This window comes from Aotus nancymaae, unplaced genomic scaffold (genome assembly GCF_030222135.1).
Source record: "Aotus nancymaae isolate 86718 unplaced genomic scaffold, 86718_ANA_hifiasm-v0.15.2.pri h1tg000007l, whole genome shotgun sequence".
NCBI classification, from domain to species: domain Eukaryota; kingdom Metazoa; phylum Chordata; class Mammalia; order Primates; family Aotidae; genus Aotus; species Aotus nancymaae.
Window position 1 is genome coordinate 62,049,118 of NW_026988418.1, and position 13,498 is coordinate 62,062,615.

A 13,498-nucleotide genomic window follows, 5' to 3' on the forward strand; every position below is an offset into this window, starting at 1 on the left:
AAACTGCTATGGTCCTGGGCGAGATAATCCAGTAGACTCCCTCAAGTTTAGATTCATACAGGCAATACAACATTAGGGGAAAGGAGCTGGCATGTTCTCAGGCTAGAATGACATGCATGTAAAATGGCCAGTAGACCACAGGGTAATTTGGAGACATGGGGCGAGGTTGATAGTAACTTGGTTTGAGGAACTCACAATAGTAGAGGAAGGGAGACGGGTTCCACTGCCTCAAAGCCAGAGATCTTCATTCCACCTGACCCCACCACGCATGCTCGTGCGTGCAATGCAGTACTCCTCTGCAGTCCGAAGAGCCATAGGAAACTCTGTCATACCTGGTAAATACTTTCCTGTGTTTGATACGGAGCCTGGGATGTTCCTGAGACCCCCTCAAGGGGTGATTTGAAAATACACTCTCAGAAAGTTAAGAATAAAAACCAGTTTAAAGGCCAAAGACATAGAGGGCAAGGTTTAAGTGTGAAATGACTCTCTAGTTCACAGCTTACTTCCAAGAGGAGTGGTCCTCAGCAGTAATTTCTGCATAAAGTTGCAATGCTTGGTGCCCTGATCTCTGAGTGAATGTAGTCCCCATACTCTGCCCATAATTAGTTTAATGAGAATCAGGGCTCCAGCCAAGGGTAAACACAACAGGTCGAGCATGAGAAATGCTGACTGTATCTGAGGAGGCTCAGCACAAACTCTGCTGCTGCAACAGTCGGGAGTTTTCCAATCCCAGTGACAGAAACCCAGCTCAAGGAAGATAGGAAATTTATTAGCTCCTGAGAAGAGATGGATCCAGAGGCTCAAACATTGTCTTTAAGGTTGACTTGAGCTTTCCATCTCTCTGCTATTTCTCTTTGTACATTGGCTTCATTTTCTCCAGATGATGAAAGTGTCCTCTGTGCCCTGCACCACTGGAGAAGATGGCTGCAAGCAGCTCCAAGCCATCCTTAGAGCTTGTGATCCAAGAGGAAGGCAGAACTGCTCTCCTGTGGCTGCCACAGCAATGCCTGAAGGAGGCTCTGATTGGCTGTGCTTGAGTCATGTGCCCAACTCTGTGCCAATCACTGTGACAAGGGCTAGAGAGCTACTCCTATTGGCTAGACTAAGGACAGGGCAATCAATGTGACAAACTTCATCATCTTACTTTAAGAAATTGCCACAGCCACCCCAGCTTTCAGCAACCACCACTGTCACCAGTCAGCAGACATCAATATCATGGCAAGATCCTACACTAGCAAAAAGATTACAACTCCCTGACAGCTCAGATGATCATTAACACTTTAGCAATGAAGTATCTTTTAATTAAGGTATGTTCTTTTTTCTAGACATAATGCTGTTTTGTTGCACACATAATGAACTACAGTATAATACAAACATAACCTTTATATGCACTGCAAAACCCAAAACAATGTGTGTGACTGGCTTTACTGTGACATTTGTTTTATTGCAGTGGCTGAAACTGAACCAACAATATTTCCAAGGTATGCCTGTTCAATCATGTTCTGAGGTACTGGGGTTTAGGACTTCAATATATGAATTTGGAGACACAGTTCAGCCATAACAGCACAATGTAAATATTTTTCTGGACTTACCTAGGACTTCCCAGGATGGGCATTTAGGACATAGAAGGAAGAAGCCTTGCTGACTGTTTTTCTGCTACACCATCATGGCGAGAGGCAGTAGGAGAGACCGGCCGGCGCTCTGAACTTACTCTCCGCTGCTCCCCCTGCACACCTGTTCCCCCTTAATACTTAAGAGTTAGTAGCTGTTACGTGTTTGATAACGCCTTTCCTTGCACTGAGGGAGATGAAATCAGCCCCACCTGAACCACATAGAACGGGTTCCGGGAAGGAAAGTGTGGTTTTATTTCCAAGAGGAGTGGGAGCTAAGCTGGGCAGGCAAAAACAGCAAATGTCCTTTGCTTCTGGCCGATAGGAGAGCTCCATTTTGGAGACGGGTAAATTGACATAGCTAGATCCTCTCTCTTCTAGGATAAATTCCAGACATTCAGAAAGAGGGCAAATCTATTGGCCTTGAGTTGAAATCCAGTTTCTATGAAAAGCACTGAACCCTCTCCTCACCCCCACCACCTTGCAAGCACTGGGACGCAGCAATGCTGAGAGGATGGGATGCTGTGCCACTGAGGGATGGCTTGCAGGTAACGTGGGCATGACTCTTCCTTACATTCGTAAAGAAGCAAAATAAAAAATAGCAGCCCCGAATAGCCTATCTTCCTGACCAGGGCCCTCCTCCACTCTGCTGGCACAGGTGCATTCCCAGCTCCTGAACCCTCGGGCTCTCTCCCCTCCCTGTGGGTTGAGCAATGTCTGTATTTACTAAACAGGCCCTCAGAAGCACAACATTCCTCCCAGTCCCGGCACAGCCCCAGGCACCAAAGATGTCCCTGATAAATGTTTGTTGAGGCCTTTTCCCAGCAGATGAAAGTAAATACTTTGGGAAGAATTTGGAAGAAAAGTGACCTGGCCTCCCCCTGAATAGTTTTTCCTTTAGCTGGTGAAATCTCCTTAAAGGGCTTGGATGGGCTCTTCCAGAAGATACTCACATATGTAAACAGAGACAAATGCCCACAGCCCATGCACACCTGTTTCCCCTGTTAATACTTAACAGTTAGCAGCTGTTAGGTATTTGATAACTCCTTTCCTGCAAAAAAAGCATTCCAACCCCAAAGGGAATAAGACAGCTCATTTATTCGCTGAGCAGGACTGGAGGCAGCACAGCCGGAAAAGATCCTGGCCCCGCAGCAGCAGAAAGTAAGTTCAGCGCACCGGCCGGACTCTCCTACTGCCTCTCGCCATGATGGTGTAGCAGAAAAACAGTCAGCAAGGCTTCTTCCTTCTGTGTCCTAAATGCCCATCCTGGGAAGTCCCAGGTAAGTTCAGAAAAATATTTACATTGTGCTGTTATGGCTGAACTGTGCCTCCAAATTCATATATTGAAGTCCTAAACCCCAGTACCTCAGAACATGATTGAACAGGCATACCTTGGAAATATTGTTGGTTCAGTTTCAGCCACTGCAATAAAACAAATGTCACAGTAAAGCCAGTCACACACATTGTTTTGGGTTTTGCAGTGCATATAAAGGTTATGTTTATATTATACTGTAGTTTACTATGTGTGCAACAAAACAGCATTATGTCTAGAAAAAAATGAACATACCTTATTAAAAGATACTTTATTGCTAAAAAGTGTTAATGATCATCCGAGCTATCAGGGAGTCGTAATCTTTTTGCTGGTGTAGGATCTTGCCACGATATTGCTGTCTGCTGACTGGTGACAGTGGTGGCTGCTGAAAGCTGGGGTGGCTGTGGCAATTTCTTAAAATAAGACGATGAAGTTTGTCACATTGATTGTCTCTTCTGTTCACAAAACTTTTCTCTGTAACATGAGATGCTGTTTGATATCATTTTAATCAGAACTTCTTTCAAAATTGGTCTCAATTGAAAGAAATTGATGAAAACACCAAAAAATGGAAAAATATTCCATGTTCATGGTTTGGAAGAATCAATATTGTTAAAAATGTCCATACTACCCAAAGAAATCTATAGATTCAATGCACTTTCTAACAAAATACCAATAGCATTCTTTACAGAAATAGAAAAAATAATCCCAAATGTATGGAAGCACAAAACACCCAGAATAGCTATACTATGCAAAAAAAAAAAAAAAAAAAAAAAGAAAACAAAAAAACCTGAAGGAATCACATTATCTGACTTCAAATTATATACAGAGCTATAGTAACCAAAACTGCAAGGTATTGGCATAAAAACAAACACAGACCAATGGTACAGAATAGAGAACCCAGAAACAAATCCACACATCTTCAGTGAACTAATTTTTGACAAAGATGGCAAGAACATAGCTCTTCCATAACTGATGCTGGGAAACTAGGAATGAAACTAGACCCCTATCTCTCACCATATCCACAAATCAAATCAAAATGGGTAAAGACTTAAATTTTAGACCTCAAATTATGAAACTACTATAAGAGCCAGGTGCGGTGGCTCACGCCTTTAATCCCAGCACTTTGGGAGGCTGAGGTGGGTGGATCACGAGGTCAAGAGATCGAGACCATCCTGGTCAACATGGTGAAACCCCATCCCTACTAAAAATACAAAAATTAGCTGGGTATGGTGGCACACGACTGTAGTCCCAGCTATTCGGGAGGCTGAGGCAGGAGAATTGCTTGAACCTAGGAGGTGGAGGTTGCAGTGAGCCAGGATCGAGCCATTGCACTCCAGCCTGGGTAACAAGAGCAACACTCTGTCTCAAAAAAAAAAAAAAAAAAAAAAGCAAGGAAACTACTATAAGAAAACATTGGGAAAAATCTCCAGGACGTTTGTCTGAGCAAAAATTTCTTGAGCGATACACCACAAACACAGGTAACCAAAGCAAAAATAGACAAGTGGGATCACATCAAGTTAAAAAGCTTCTGCACAGCGAAGAATACAATCAACAAAGTGAAGAGACAACCCACAGAATGGGAGAAAATATTTTCAAACTACTCATCCCACAAGGGATCAATAATCAGAATATATAAGGAGCTCAAATAACTCTATAGGGGAAAAAAACTAATAATCCAATCAAAAATGAGCAAAAGATCTGAACAGACATTTTTCAAAAGAAGACATACAAATGGCAAACAGGCATAAGAAAAGTTCCTCAATGTCACTGAGTATCAGAGAAATGCAAATCAAAATTACAATGAGATATCCTCTCATCCCAGTTAAAATGGTTATATCCAAAAGAAGGCAATAATAAATGCTGGCAAGGATGTGAAGAAAAGGGGACCCTATGTGTGTTGGTGGGAATGTAAGTTAGTGCAACCACTATGTGGAACAGTTTGGAGGTTCCTGGAAAAACTGAAAATTTAGCTACCATGTGATCCAGCAATCCTATTGAAAGTAAACCCCAAAGAAAGGAAATCAGTACATCGAAGAGATGTCTGCACTCCCATGTTTGTTACAGCACTGTTTACAATGGCTAAGATTTGGAAGCAATCTAAGTGTTCATCAAGAGATGAATGGATAAAGAAAATGTGGTACATACACGCAATAGAGTACTATTCAGCCATAAAAACAAAATAAACACTGGGAAGGGCATTAGGGAACTCAGGGAGAAGTGTAGATGGTTGATAAGTATTTAATACAAAAAATAGAATGAATAAGACATACTATTTGACAGCACAATAGGATGAGTATAGGCAATGATAATTTAATTGTACATTTTAAAATAATGTAAAGAGTGTAATTGAATTGTTTTTGTAACTCAAAGGATAAATGAATGCTTGAGGGGATGGGAAAAAAACAAAAAACTGGACACAATCCTCTCAAACCCTGGCACTATTTAAGTTTATGCATATTCTAAATCCTTTGAGGTCATTTTAACAACGGTGACAGCATCTTCACCAGGAGTGGATTTCATCTAAAAAAAAAAACAAACACTTTCTTGGCTCATCTATAATAAGCAACTCCTCATCCATTCAAGTTTTTTCCTCTGGGTTGACATTTTGAATTGCTGCAATTTTATCAGATAAAATTTTGTATTTTTCTGATAAATTGCAGCAATTCAAAATGTCAACCCAGAGGAAAAAACTGAGGCAAAATTAGTATAAGTTTGGGTCAAGTTTGAGGACTGCAACACAGGAGCATAGATTCAAGTTGCCCTGAATATATGCTCTAATTAGCAGCAGTTATAAGTGGGTTTTTTTTTAAAGGAAAAAAAGAAGAGCAAGTTCCAAAGGTGTTTACAGAGAATTTACATTAAAATAACATAAGCTGTTCATTGGCTATACATTGTCCTTTGTATCACAGCTTCCAGGAACAAGAAGATCATGGGTGAGGCAGCTGGTCAGAAACAAATGTCTTTCAACAATTACCCCCAGGCATGGGTAGGTGGAGAGCAATGACTGAAGTCTTTCTGGTCTGAGCTGTTTTTCTTTTCTCAAGTTACATCTTAAGGCTCCACTTCTAATTCTAGTTTTCTTGCTATTTCTACCATATCCGCAATTACTTCCTCCATTGAAGTCTTAGGCTCCTCAAAGTCAACCGTGAGAGCTGGAATCAACTTCTTCCAAAATCCTGCTAATGATATTCTGACCTCCTCCCATGAATCACAAATGTTCTTAGTGACATCTAGAATGGTGAATCCTTTTTAGAAGATTTACAGTTTTACTTTGCCCAGGTCCATCAGAGGAATCACTATCTGTGGCAGCTATAGCCTTACAAAATGTATTTCTTAAATTACAAGACTTGAGAGTGAAAATTCCTCCTTGATCAATGAGCTGCAGAATGGATGTTGTGTTAGCAGACATAAAGACAACATTAATCTCCTTGTACATCTTTATCAGAGAACTTGGATGACAAGGTACATTGTCAATGAACAGTAATATTTGGAAAGAAATCTTTTTTTTTTCAGAGCAGTAAGTCGCAACAGTGGGCTTAAAATACAATTGACCCTTGAACAACACAGGTTTGAACTATGCAGGTCCACTTATGTATGGATTTTTTTTCAATAAAACTTACACTGAGTGTGCCTGCCTCTTCTGCCTCGCCTTCTACCTCTGCCACCTTTAAAACAGCAATACCAATCTTTTATCCTCCTCCTCCTCCTCAGCCTACTTATCATGAAGACAACAAGGATGAAGACCTTTATGATGATCCACTTCTATCTTCATGAATAATAAACACATTTTCTCTTTCTTATTATGTTCTTACTAGCATTTTATTTTCTCTAGCTTGATCTCTCGTAAGAATACAGTATGTAACACATACACAAAATATGTATTAATTGACTGTTTATATTATTGGTCAGACTTCTGGTCAACAGTAAACTATTAGTACTTAAGTTTAGGGGATTCAAAAGTTATCACAAATTTTGACTGTGGTGGGGGTCAGTGTCACTAACCTCTGGATTGTTCATGGGTCAACTGTATTCGGTAAACCATGCTATAAACAAATATGCTGTCATCCAGGCTTTCTTGTCCAAGTTATAGAGCATAGGCAGAGTAGAATCAGCGTAATTCTCAAAGGCCCTAGGACTTATGGAATGGTAAATAAGCATTGGCTTTAACTTAAAGTCACTAGCTGCTTAGCTCCTAGTAAGAGAATCAGCACCTCCTTTGACACTCTGAAACCAGGCATTGACCTCTCCTTTCCAGCTGTGAAAGTTCTAGATGTCATCTTCTAATATAAGACTGTTTCATCTGTATTGAAAATCTGTTGTTTAACGTAGGCCCCTTCATCAGTAATCTCAGCCAGATCTTCTGGATAAGTTGCTGCAGCTTCTACATCAGCACTTGCTGCTTCCCCTTGAACGTCTATGTTTTAGAGATGGCTTCCTCCCTGAAATCTCATGAAACAACCTCTGCTAGCTTCAGGCTTTTCTTCTGCATCTTCCTCAGCTCTCTTAGGCTTCACAGAATGGAAAAGAGTTAGGACCTTGCTCTAGATTAGGCTTTGGCTTAAGGGAATGTTGTAGCTGGTTGATCCTCTATGCAGACCACTCAAACTTTCTCCATATCCGCAATAAGGCTGTTTTGCTTTCTTATTATTTGTGTGTTCACTGGAGTAGCACCTCAAATTTCCTTCAAGAACTTTTCCTTTGCACTCACAACTTGGTTAACTGTTTGGCACAAAAGGTCTAGCTTTTGACCTGTCTCGGCTTTTGACATGCCTTCCTCAGTAAGTGTAATCATTTCTAGCTTTTGGTTGAAAGAGACATGCAACTCTTCCTTTCACTTGAATACTTCGAAGTCATGTTAGGATTACTAATTGGCCTAATTTTAATAATATTGTGTCACAGGAAACAGGGAGGCCCAAGGAAAGGGAGCTATTGGGAAGAGCCAGTCAGTGGAACAATCAGAACACACAAATTCATCAATTAAGTTTGCCATTTTTATGTGGGTACAGTCCTTGGCACCCTAAAATAATTATAATAGGAACATCAAGTATCACTTTTCATAGAGGATTATAACAGAAATAATAATGAACAAGTCTGAAATATTATGAGAATTACCCAAATGTGACACAAAGCCATGAAGTGAGCACATGTATTTGGAAAAATGATGCCAATAGACTTGCTCAATGCAGGGTTGCCACAAACCCTCTATTCGCAAAAAAAGCAGTTTCTGTGAAGCATAATAAAGCCAAGTACAATAAAGCAAATCAAATATGTCTGAATTTGGAGATGGGTCTTCTAGGAAGGAATTAAATTAAACTGAGGTCATTTGGGTGGGCCCTGATTCTATATGACTGGTGTCCTATAGGAAGAGGAGACTAGGACACAGACACACATGGAGAAAGATCATGGGAAGACACAGAGAAGGTGGCTGCCGGTAAGCCAAGGAGAGGTCTCACAAGAAACCAGCCCTGCTGACACCTTAATCTCAGGCTTCTGGCTTCACAAATTGCAGGGGGGAAGAAAAAAGGGCCGGGCACAGTGGCTCATGCCTGTAATCCCAGCACTTTGGGAGGCCGAGGCAGGTGGATCACAAGGTCAGGAGTTTGAGACCAGCCTGACCAACATAGTGAAACCCTGTCTCTACTAAAAATATAAAAAAATTAGCCGAGCGTGGTAGTGCATGCCTGTAATCCCAGCTACTCAGGAGGCTGAGGCAGGAGAATCGCTTGAAACGGGAGGCAGAGGTTGCATTGAGCTGAGATCACACCATTGCACTCCAGCCTGTGTGACAAGAGTGAGACTCCGTCTCAAAAAAAGAAAAAAAATTAATTTCTGTTGCTTAAACCACACAGTCTGTGGAATTTTATTATGACAAGCATAACAAACTCATACATGTGCTTTACAATTTACAAAGCTTTTTCTCATAAACTCACTGAAATGTCACAACAATCCAGTTGCTTAGAGTCTTATCCCCATTTTACTGATGAGGAAACAGACTCAGAAACGAATAGCCTGAAGTCCCAGTGTTCATGTATGGCAGATCCTTGCCTTGGATACAGACTTTCTGACTCCAGATCCCAGGTTCTTTCAGACGGACTCTGTTTCCTATTTGCAAAGTGTTCGGCGCCATTGTTTTCTGTCCATCAGCCATTTACAGGCAGGTCACAATCCGTTCCCTTAATCTGGACGGTGGTTGAGTGATGTGCTTAGCCTTACACAATGAGTTCGTGGCAAGGATGGTATTAAAATGGCTCCTGAAATTCTGGGTCATTAAGTGATGTTTTCTTATTTTTCCTGTTCACTCAGGATTCACTCAAATTCAAAGAGTAAGGATTTTTGAGTAGCTTTGTTCCTGGTGCCGAACAGTAATCAGCCCCACCTCTAATGTCTGCTTCAGGTGAGTCTGATGCAGGTGGCCCAGGAATTCAAACGCTGAGCACCTGAAGAATCTAAGTTGTTTACAGTCCTCACTGCAGGGGTGGGACTGATTTGGCCCTTAAGGAGCTGGTTTTAACTATCACCACCTACTGGGAAGAGAATTGACCAGGGAACTGAGTTCATCTGTGGTTTGCTTTCAACAGAGGAGCTACACTAGCAAATTTCAGTGGGTGAACTTTCTTCCTCTTTGGGGGAAGGTGAAAGTGCATGAGAGGTTAGTGAGCAAGATTTTAAAATGATTTTCTTAGTGCACAAACAGCAGGAACAGATACCAGAATACATGAAAGGGGAAATTGTACCCACCATCCTCCCACCCCATTTTTTTTTTCCTTTCTTTGGTGTATTTTTCTTTATCCAGATGTACATATAGTTTTTACCACTGCACTCATGGCAGAGATGAGATTTTATATTTTCACTTAATGTCATAATATAAGCACTTTTCCAAGTCACCACATAATCTTCGTGATTATATTTTTTAATGGCCACGTAATATTACTCGAAAAGATGGAACCATCATTTGTGCAGCAAGTCTCCTTTCTTATTTAGGTTGTTTCCAGTTTTTCACTTCAGATGATACATTCTCTTCGCAGACTGCAGAAGAACAGATTTGTGATTTAGGTGGGAATGTTCTGGAATCAAACAGGAGTTTCCTTTACAGGTGGGTTGCCCAGCAGCCATGGGAACTGATGGAGCAGTCACCGTGGTGGTCAGTTGCGCTGAGTGGGAAGGGTTCCCTGGGAGCCTGGAAGCCTGGGAACCCCCAGGGTTGCAATCATCCATTTCCCACCCAGTCTTTCCCGTCTCTCAGGGACCCCTGGCAGTTGCTCAGCTGGGGCTGAATTGAGAAGCAGCCTGTGAACATGAAGGGTACATGGCAGAGGGTCCCAGTTTGGCTTCTGCAAGAAGTAGAAGCAACAAGGAGCTACCGGGAGAGGCCCTGTGCCTCCGACCCTTCCTATTCCTCCAAGCAAGAATAAACACCCAGTATACTCTGGGGACCTAACCGCTAATCCCAGGAGCCTGAGCTAAAGAGCAAAAGTGTGTTTTGTTCATTTCATCAAGCTGAAGTCTGGCTCACCTGATCTTGGCTTATTTTCTGCTCCTTTGCAACTTCTGCCTGAGGGGACAGGCTTTCCCAGCCTATACACAGCCTGGGCACAGCCCTCCAGGTCCTGCTGGGGCCAGAAATTCCTTCTGACTTTTAGGACTCCTAATCCTGGTGCTTCTTGCCTGAGCCCTTTGGGGAAGGCACCCTGTAGATGAGAATTGCTGGGGAGTGAAAATGTGCAGGAAGGCAGAGGATGTTCCCGTTGCCTTTAAGCTTAGCTCTATTTGGAGAGAATTCAAAATGCAAGCATACTAACACAGCCACTGTGGGCCAAGTTAATTTATTGCCTCTTGGTTACAGCATCAGTCCCGCCCCTTAGAATGAGTTGAATTTTGGAGTCTGAATCTTATGGAACCTTCTCGAGCATCCTCTTCATGGTTGATCTCAAGGTCACTCAGGGCTTGTCTTGACTACTAATAACAGAAGAAGCCAGCACTTACAGAGTCTTTCTTGCTCAGTACTCTACGAAATGCTTTACATACAATATCTCAAATAATCCTCACAAGAACCCTATAAAGAAAGGGTTATTGTTGCCTCCATTCTATAAATGAGAAAACTAACGTGCAGAATCTTGGTTTTTTGTTTTTTTTTTTTTCAACTTCAGCATTCAATTTTATTATATTCCCATCGACCTCAACAAACAGTTAAGATCAGCAGCTTAGTGTGGGCCTGTGCTCAGTGTTGCTCCACTCCGCACTTTAGAGTATAAGCTGGTTCCAGGACGCTACCATGTGTTCCGAGCCAGCGCAATCACAGCTGAGTCTCTTCTCACCCGGCTTTGATGGTGGGGCGGCTCCTGTGTCTGCAGCTGTGGTCCAGGGGGTGTCTGTGCTGGATATAGAAATTGCCGTGACACTGGGCACACACCATCTGCAGCATCTCTTTCTTCTTGCAGCCCTCTCTTGAGCACCGGTATGTAAAAATCTTCTCTTTCTTCTTCCCAGGACAATAGTCACAGTCTCTATCCATATGATCGCCAACCACCACAGCTGGGATCTGTCCCTGTTTTATTGGGATGGCGATATTACAGAGTGGGCACACAGGGACCTGAACATCCTTCTGGGATACAAATGGACACTTATGTGCGGCATATGTAAAATGATCTTTACAGAAATCTTGTTTACACATATCACATTTTGCTGGAAGAAAATCTAGCTGCTTGCAAGTTTTTTCTGAACAATACTTCCCCAAATCAGGAAACTCCATTATGAGAACAGTGCTCAAAACGCAGATGTAACAAACCCCAAGTCACAAATAAAAACTCAGATTCAGGCAGTCTTAAGTGTACATGCTCCCTGTGAGGGATACCACCTCCTGCCAGCCTAGCCACAACCAAAGGAAAATAATGATAGCTCAGCCCTTCAGCAGTGCAAGGCACTTTGCTAAGGTGTTTGCTTGCATTCTTCTAACTCTTGAACGAGGAAACTGAGAATCAGAGAGTCATTCATTTCCCCAAAGTCACATAGCTAGTGAGTATGGCAGAGACTATTTTTCTCTAAAATCAAATTTCTCCTTCTTGTATGGTAATAGACCCTCATTTTTAGCTAAACATGTGGCCTGCTAGAGTTATAACTACATCCTCCAGACTCTGTTGAAGCTAGGTGTCCATGTGACTAAACTGTGGGCAACAGGATGGGTATGTGCAACTTCCTGGAACTCTGAGCCTTCTCTCTGCCGGTGAAATGCAGACATGACAGCTTGAGCTAGAGGGTGCCACCCAGTGCCATGATGGGACCAAGTCTATTAACAGCAGAGCCACAAAAGAGCAGGAGCCTGAGTCCCCCAGGACATGCTGGAGCTAACTTGGGAGTCCTGAGGTGGCCACCTCCAGAATTCTATGTGAAAGAGAAAAGTAAACATCTAATTTGCTTAAGCCGCTATTGTTTTGGGGTTTCAGTCATTTATAGCCAAACCTAATTCTCATTAAAATAGTGGTGGAACTGGAATTTGAACCAGTTTACTCCCAAGACCAAACTTAACCTCTTAGACATGCTATTTCTACTGTAAAACTCTATGCCCACACAAGTTCATCTTTTTCAGAAAGAAAAAAAAAAGAGAGGCCGGGCTCAGAGGCTCATCCCTGTAATCTCAGCACTTTGGGAGGCCAAGATGGGCGGATCACGAGGTCAGGAGTTCAAGACCAGCCTGACCAAGATGGTGAAACCCCGTCTCTACTTAAAAAAAAAAAAAATTAGCCAGGTGTGGTGGCGGGCACCTGTAATTCCAGCTACTTGCCAGGCTGAGGCAGGAGAATCGCTTGAAACCAGGAGGCGGAAGTTGCAGTGAGCTGAGATCGTGCCGCTGGGCTCCAGCCTGAGCAAGAAGAGCAAGACTCCGTCTCAAAAAAAAAACAACTACAGTAATTTATTTTCTCACATTTCTTGAGGCTAGATCTAATATCAATGCGCCACCAGCGTTGGTTTCTGATGAGGGCTCTCATCCCTCATCGTGGGTGGCTGCCTTCTGACTGCGTCTTCATATGCCCTCTTTGCTATGCTTGTGTGGAGAGAAGGTTTCATGGTGTCTCTTCCTCTGCTTATGAGGACACAGTCCTATGGGATAAGGCGCTGCCCTTATGACCTCACCTAACCCTATTTCTTTCTTATAGACCTTATGTTTACTGGTTTATTGTAAAGGACATAGATGAAGAGACACAAGAGCGAGGTTTGGGGGAAGGAGCATGGAGCTTCCGTGCCCTCCCTGGGTGCATCACCCTCCAGGAACTTCCATGTGTTCAGCTATCTGGAAACTCCTGGTTCATCTTATTACCAATGTCTTCCACTCCCTTCTTTGGACAGTCAGTCAATATGTACCAAGTGCTAGGCCCTGTGCTTAGAGAATAAACGAAAACTATAAATATGAATGAGACTTGTTAGCGCCCTTGAGTTGCCGGCAGTCCATCCTGGAAGACAGGTGTCTGAGCTAATAAATGAAAGACAATGCCGTGAGTCGTGTCATAGAGACATGAGCCCAGTGTTGTGGGAGCACAGAGGAGTGGCTCACTGCCCGGGGGTCCGGGAAGATTTCGCCAGG

At 42.6% G+C, this 13,498-nt stretch overlaps 1 protein-coding gene and 1 long non-coding RNA gene across 3 annotated transcripts; one reads left to right on the plus strand and one right to left on the minus strand.

Moving 5' to 3' along the window:
- The first annotated feature begins 2,700 nt into the window (after nucleotides 1–2,700).
- LOC105726987 (uncharacterized) lies at nucleotides 2,701–12,439 on the plus strand. The gene is made up of 4 exons (XR_001109676.2): nucleotides 2,701–2,890; nucleotides 5,839–5,908; nucleotides 9,928–11,039; nucleotides 11,697–12,439. It is a non-coding gene; the product is annotated as an uncharacterized LOC105726987 (long non-coding RNA).
- LOC105726986 (AN1-type zinc finger protein 2A-like) lies at nucleotides 11,234–11,671 on the minus strand. Of its 2 annotated transcripts, XM_064371900.1 has the most exons (2): nucleotides 11,376–11,671; nucleotides 11,234–11,291 (listed from the first exon to the last, which is right to left on the minus strand). In XM_064371900.1, the coding sequence occupies exons 1-2, from the start codon at nucleotides 11,669–11,671 to the stop codon at nucleotides 11,234–11,236; spliced, it is 354 nt and encodes a 117-aa protein (XP_064227970.1). The 2 variants fall into 2 exon arrangements, with proteins under 2 accessions (XP_064227970.1, XP_064227967.1); XM_064371897.1 differs by having other exon boundaries at nucleotides 11,234–11,671.
- Nucleotides 12,440–13,498: the final 1,059 nt, after the last annotated feature.

Excerpts from the sequence above, each read along its gene's own strand:
- LOC105726986 (XM_064371897.1), bottom strand. The coding sequence starts at position 11,671 with ATGGAGTTTCCTGATTTGGGGAAGTATTGTTCAGAAAAAACTTGCAAG.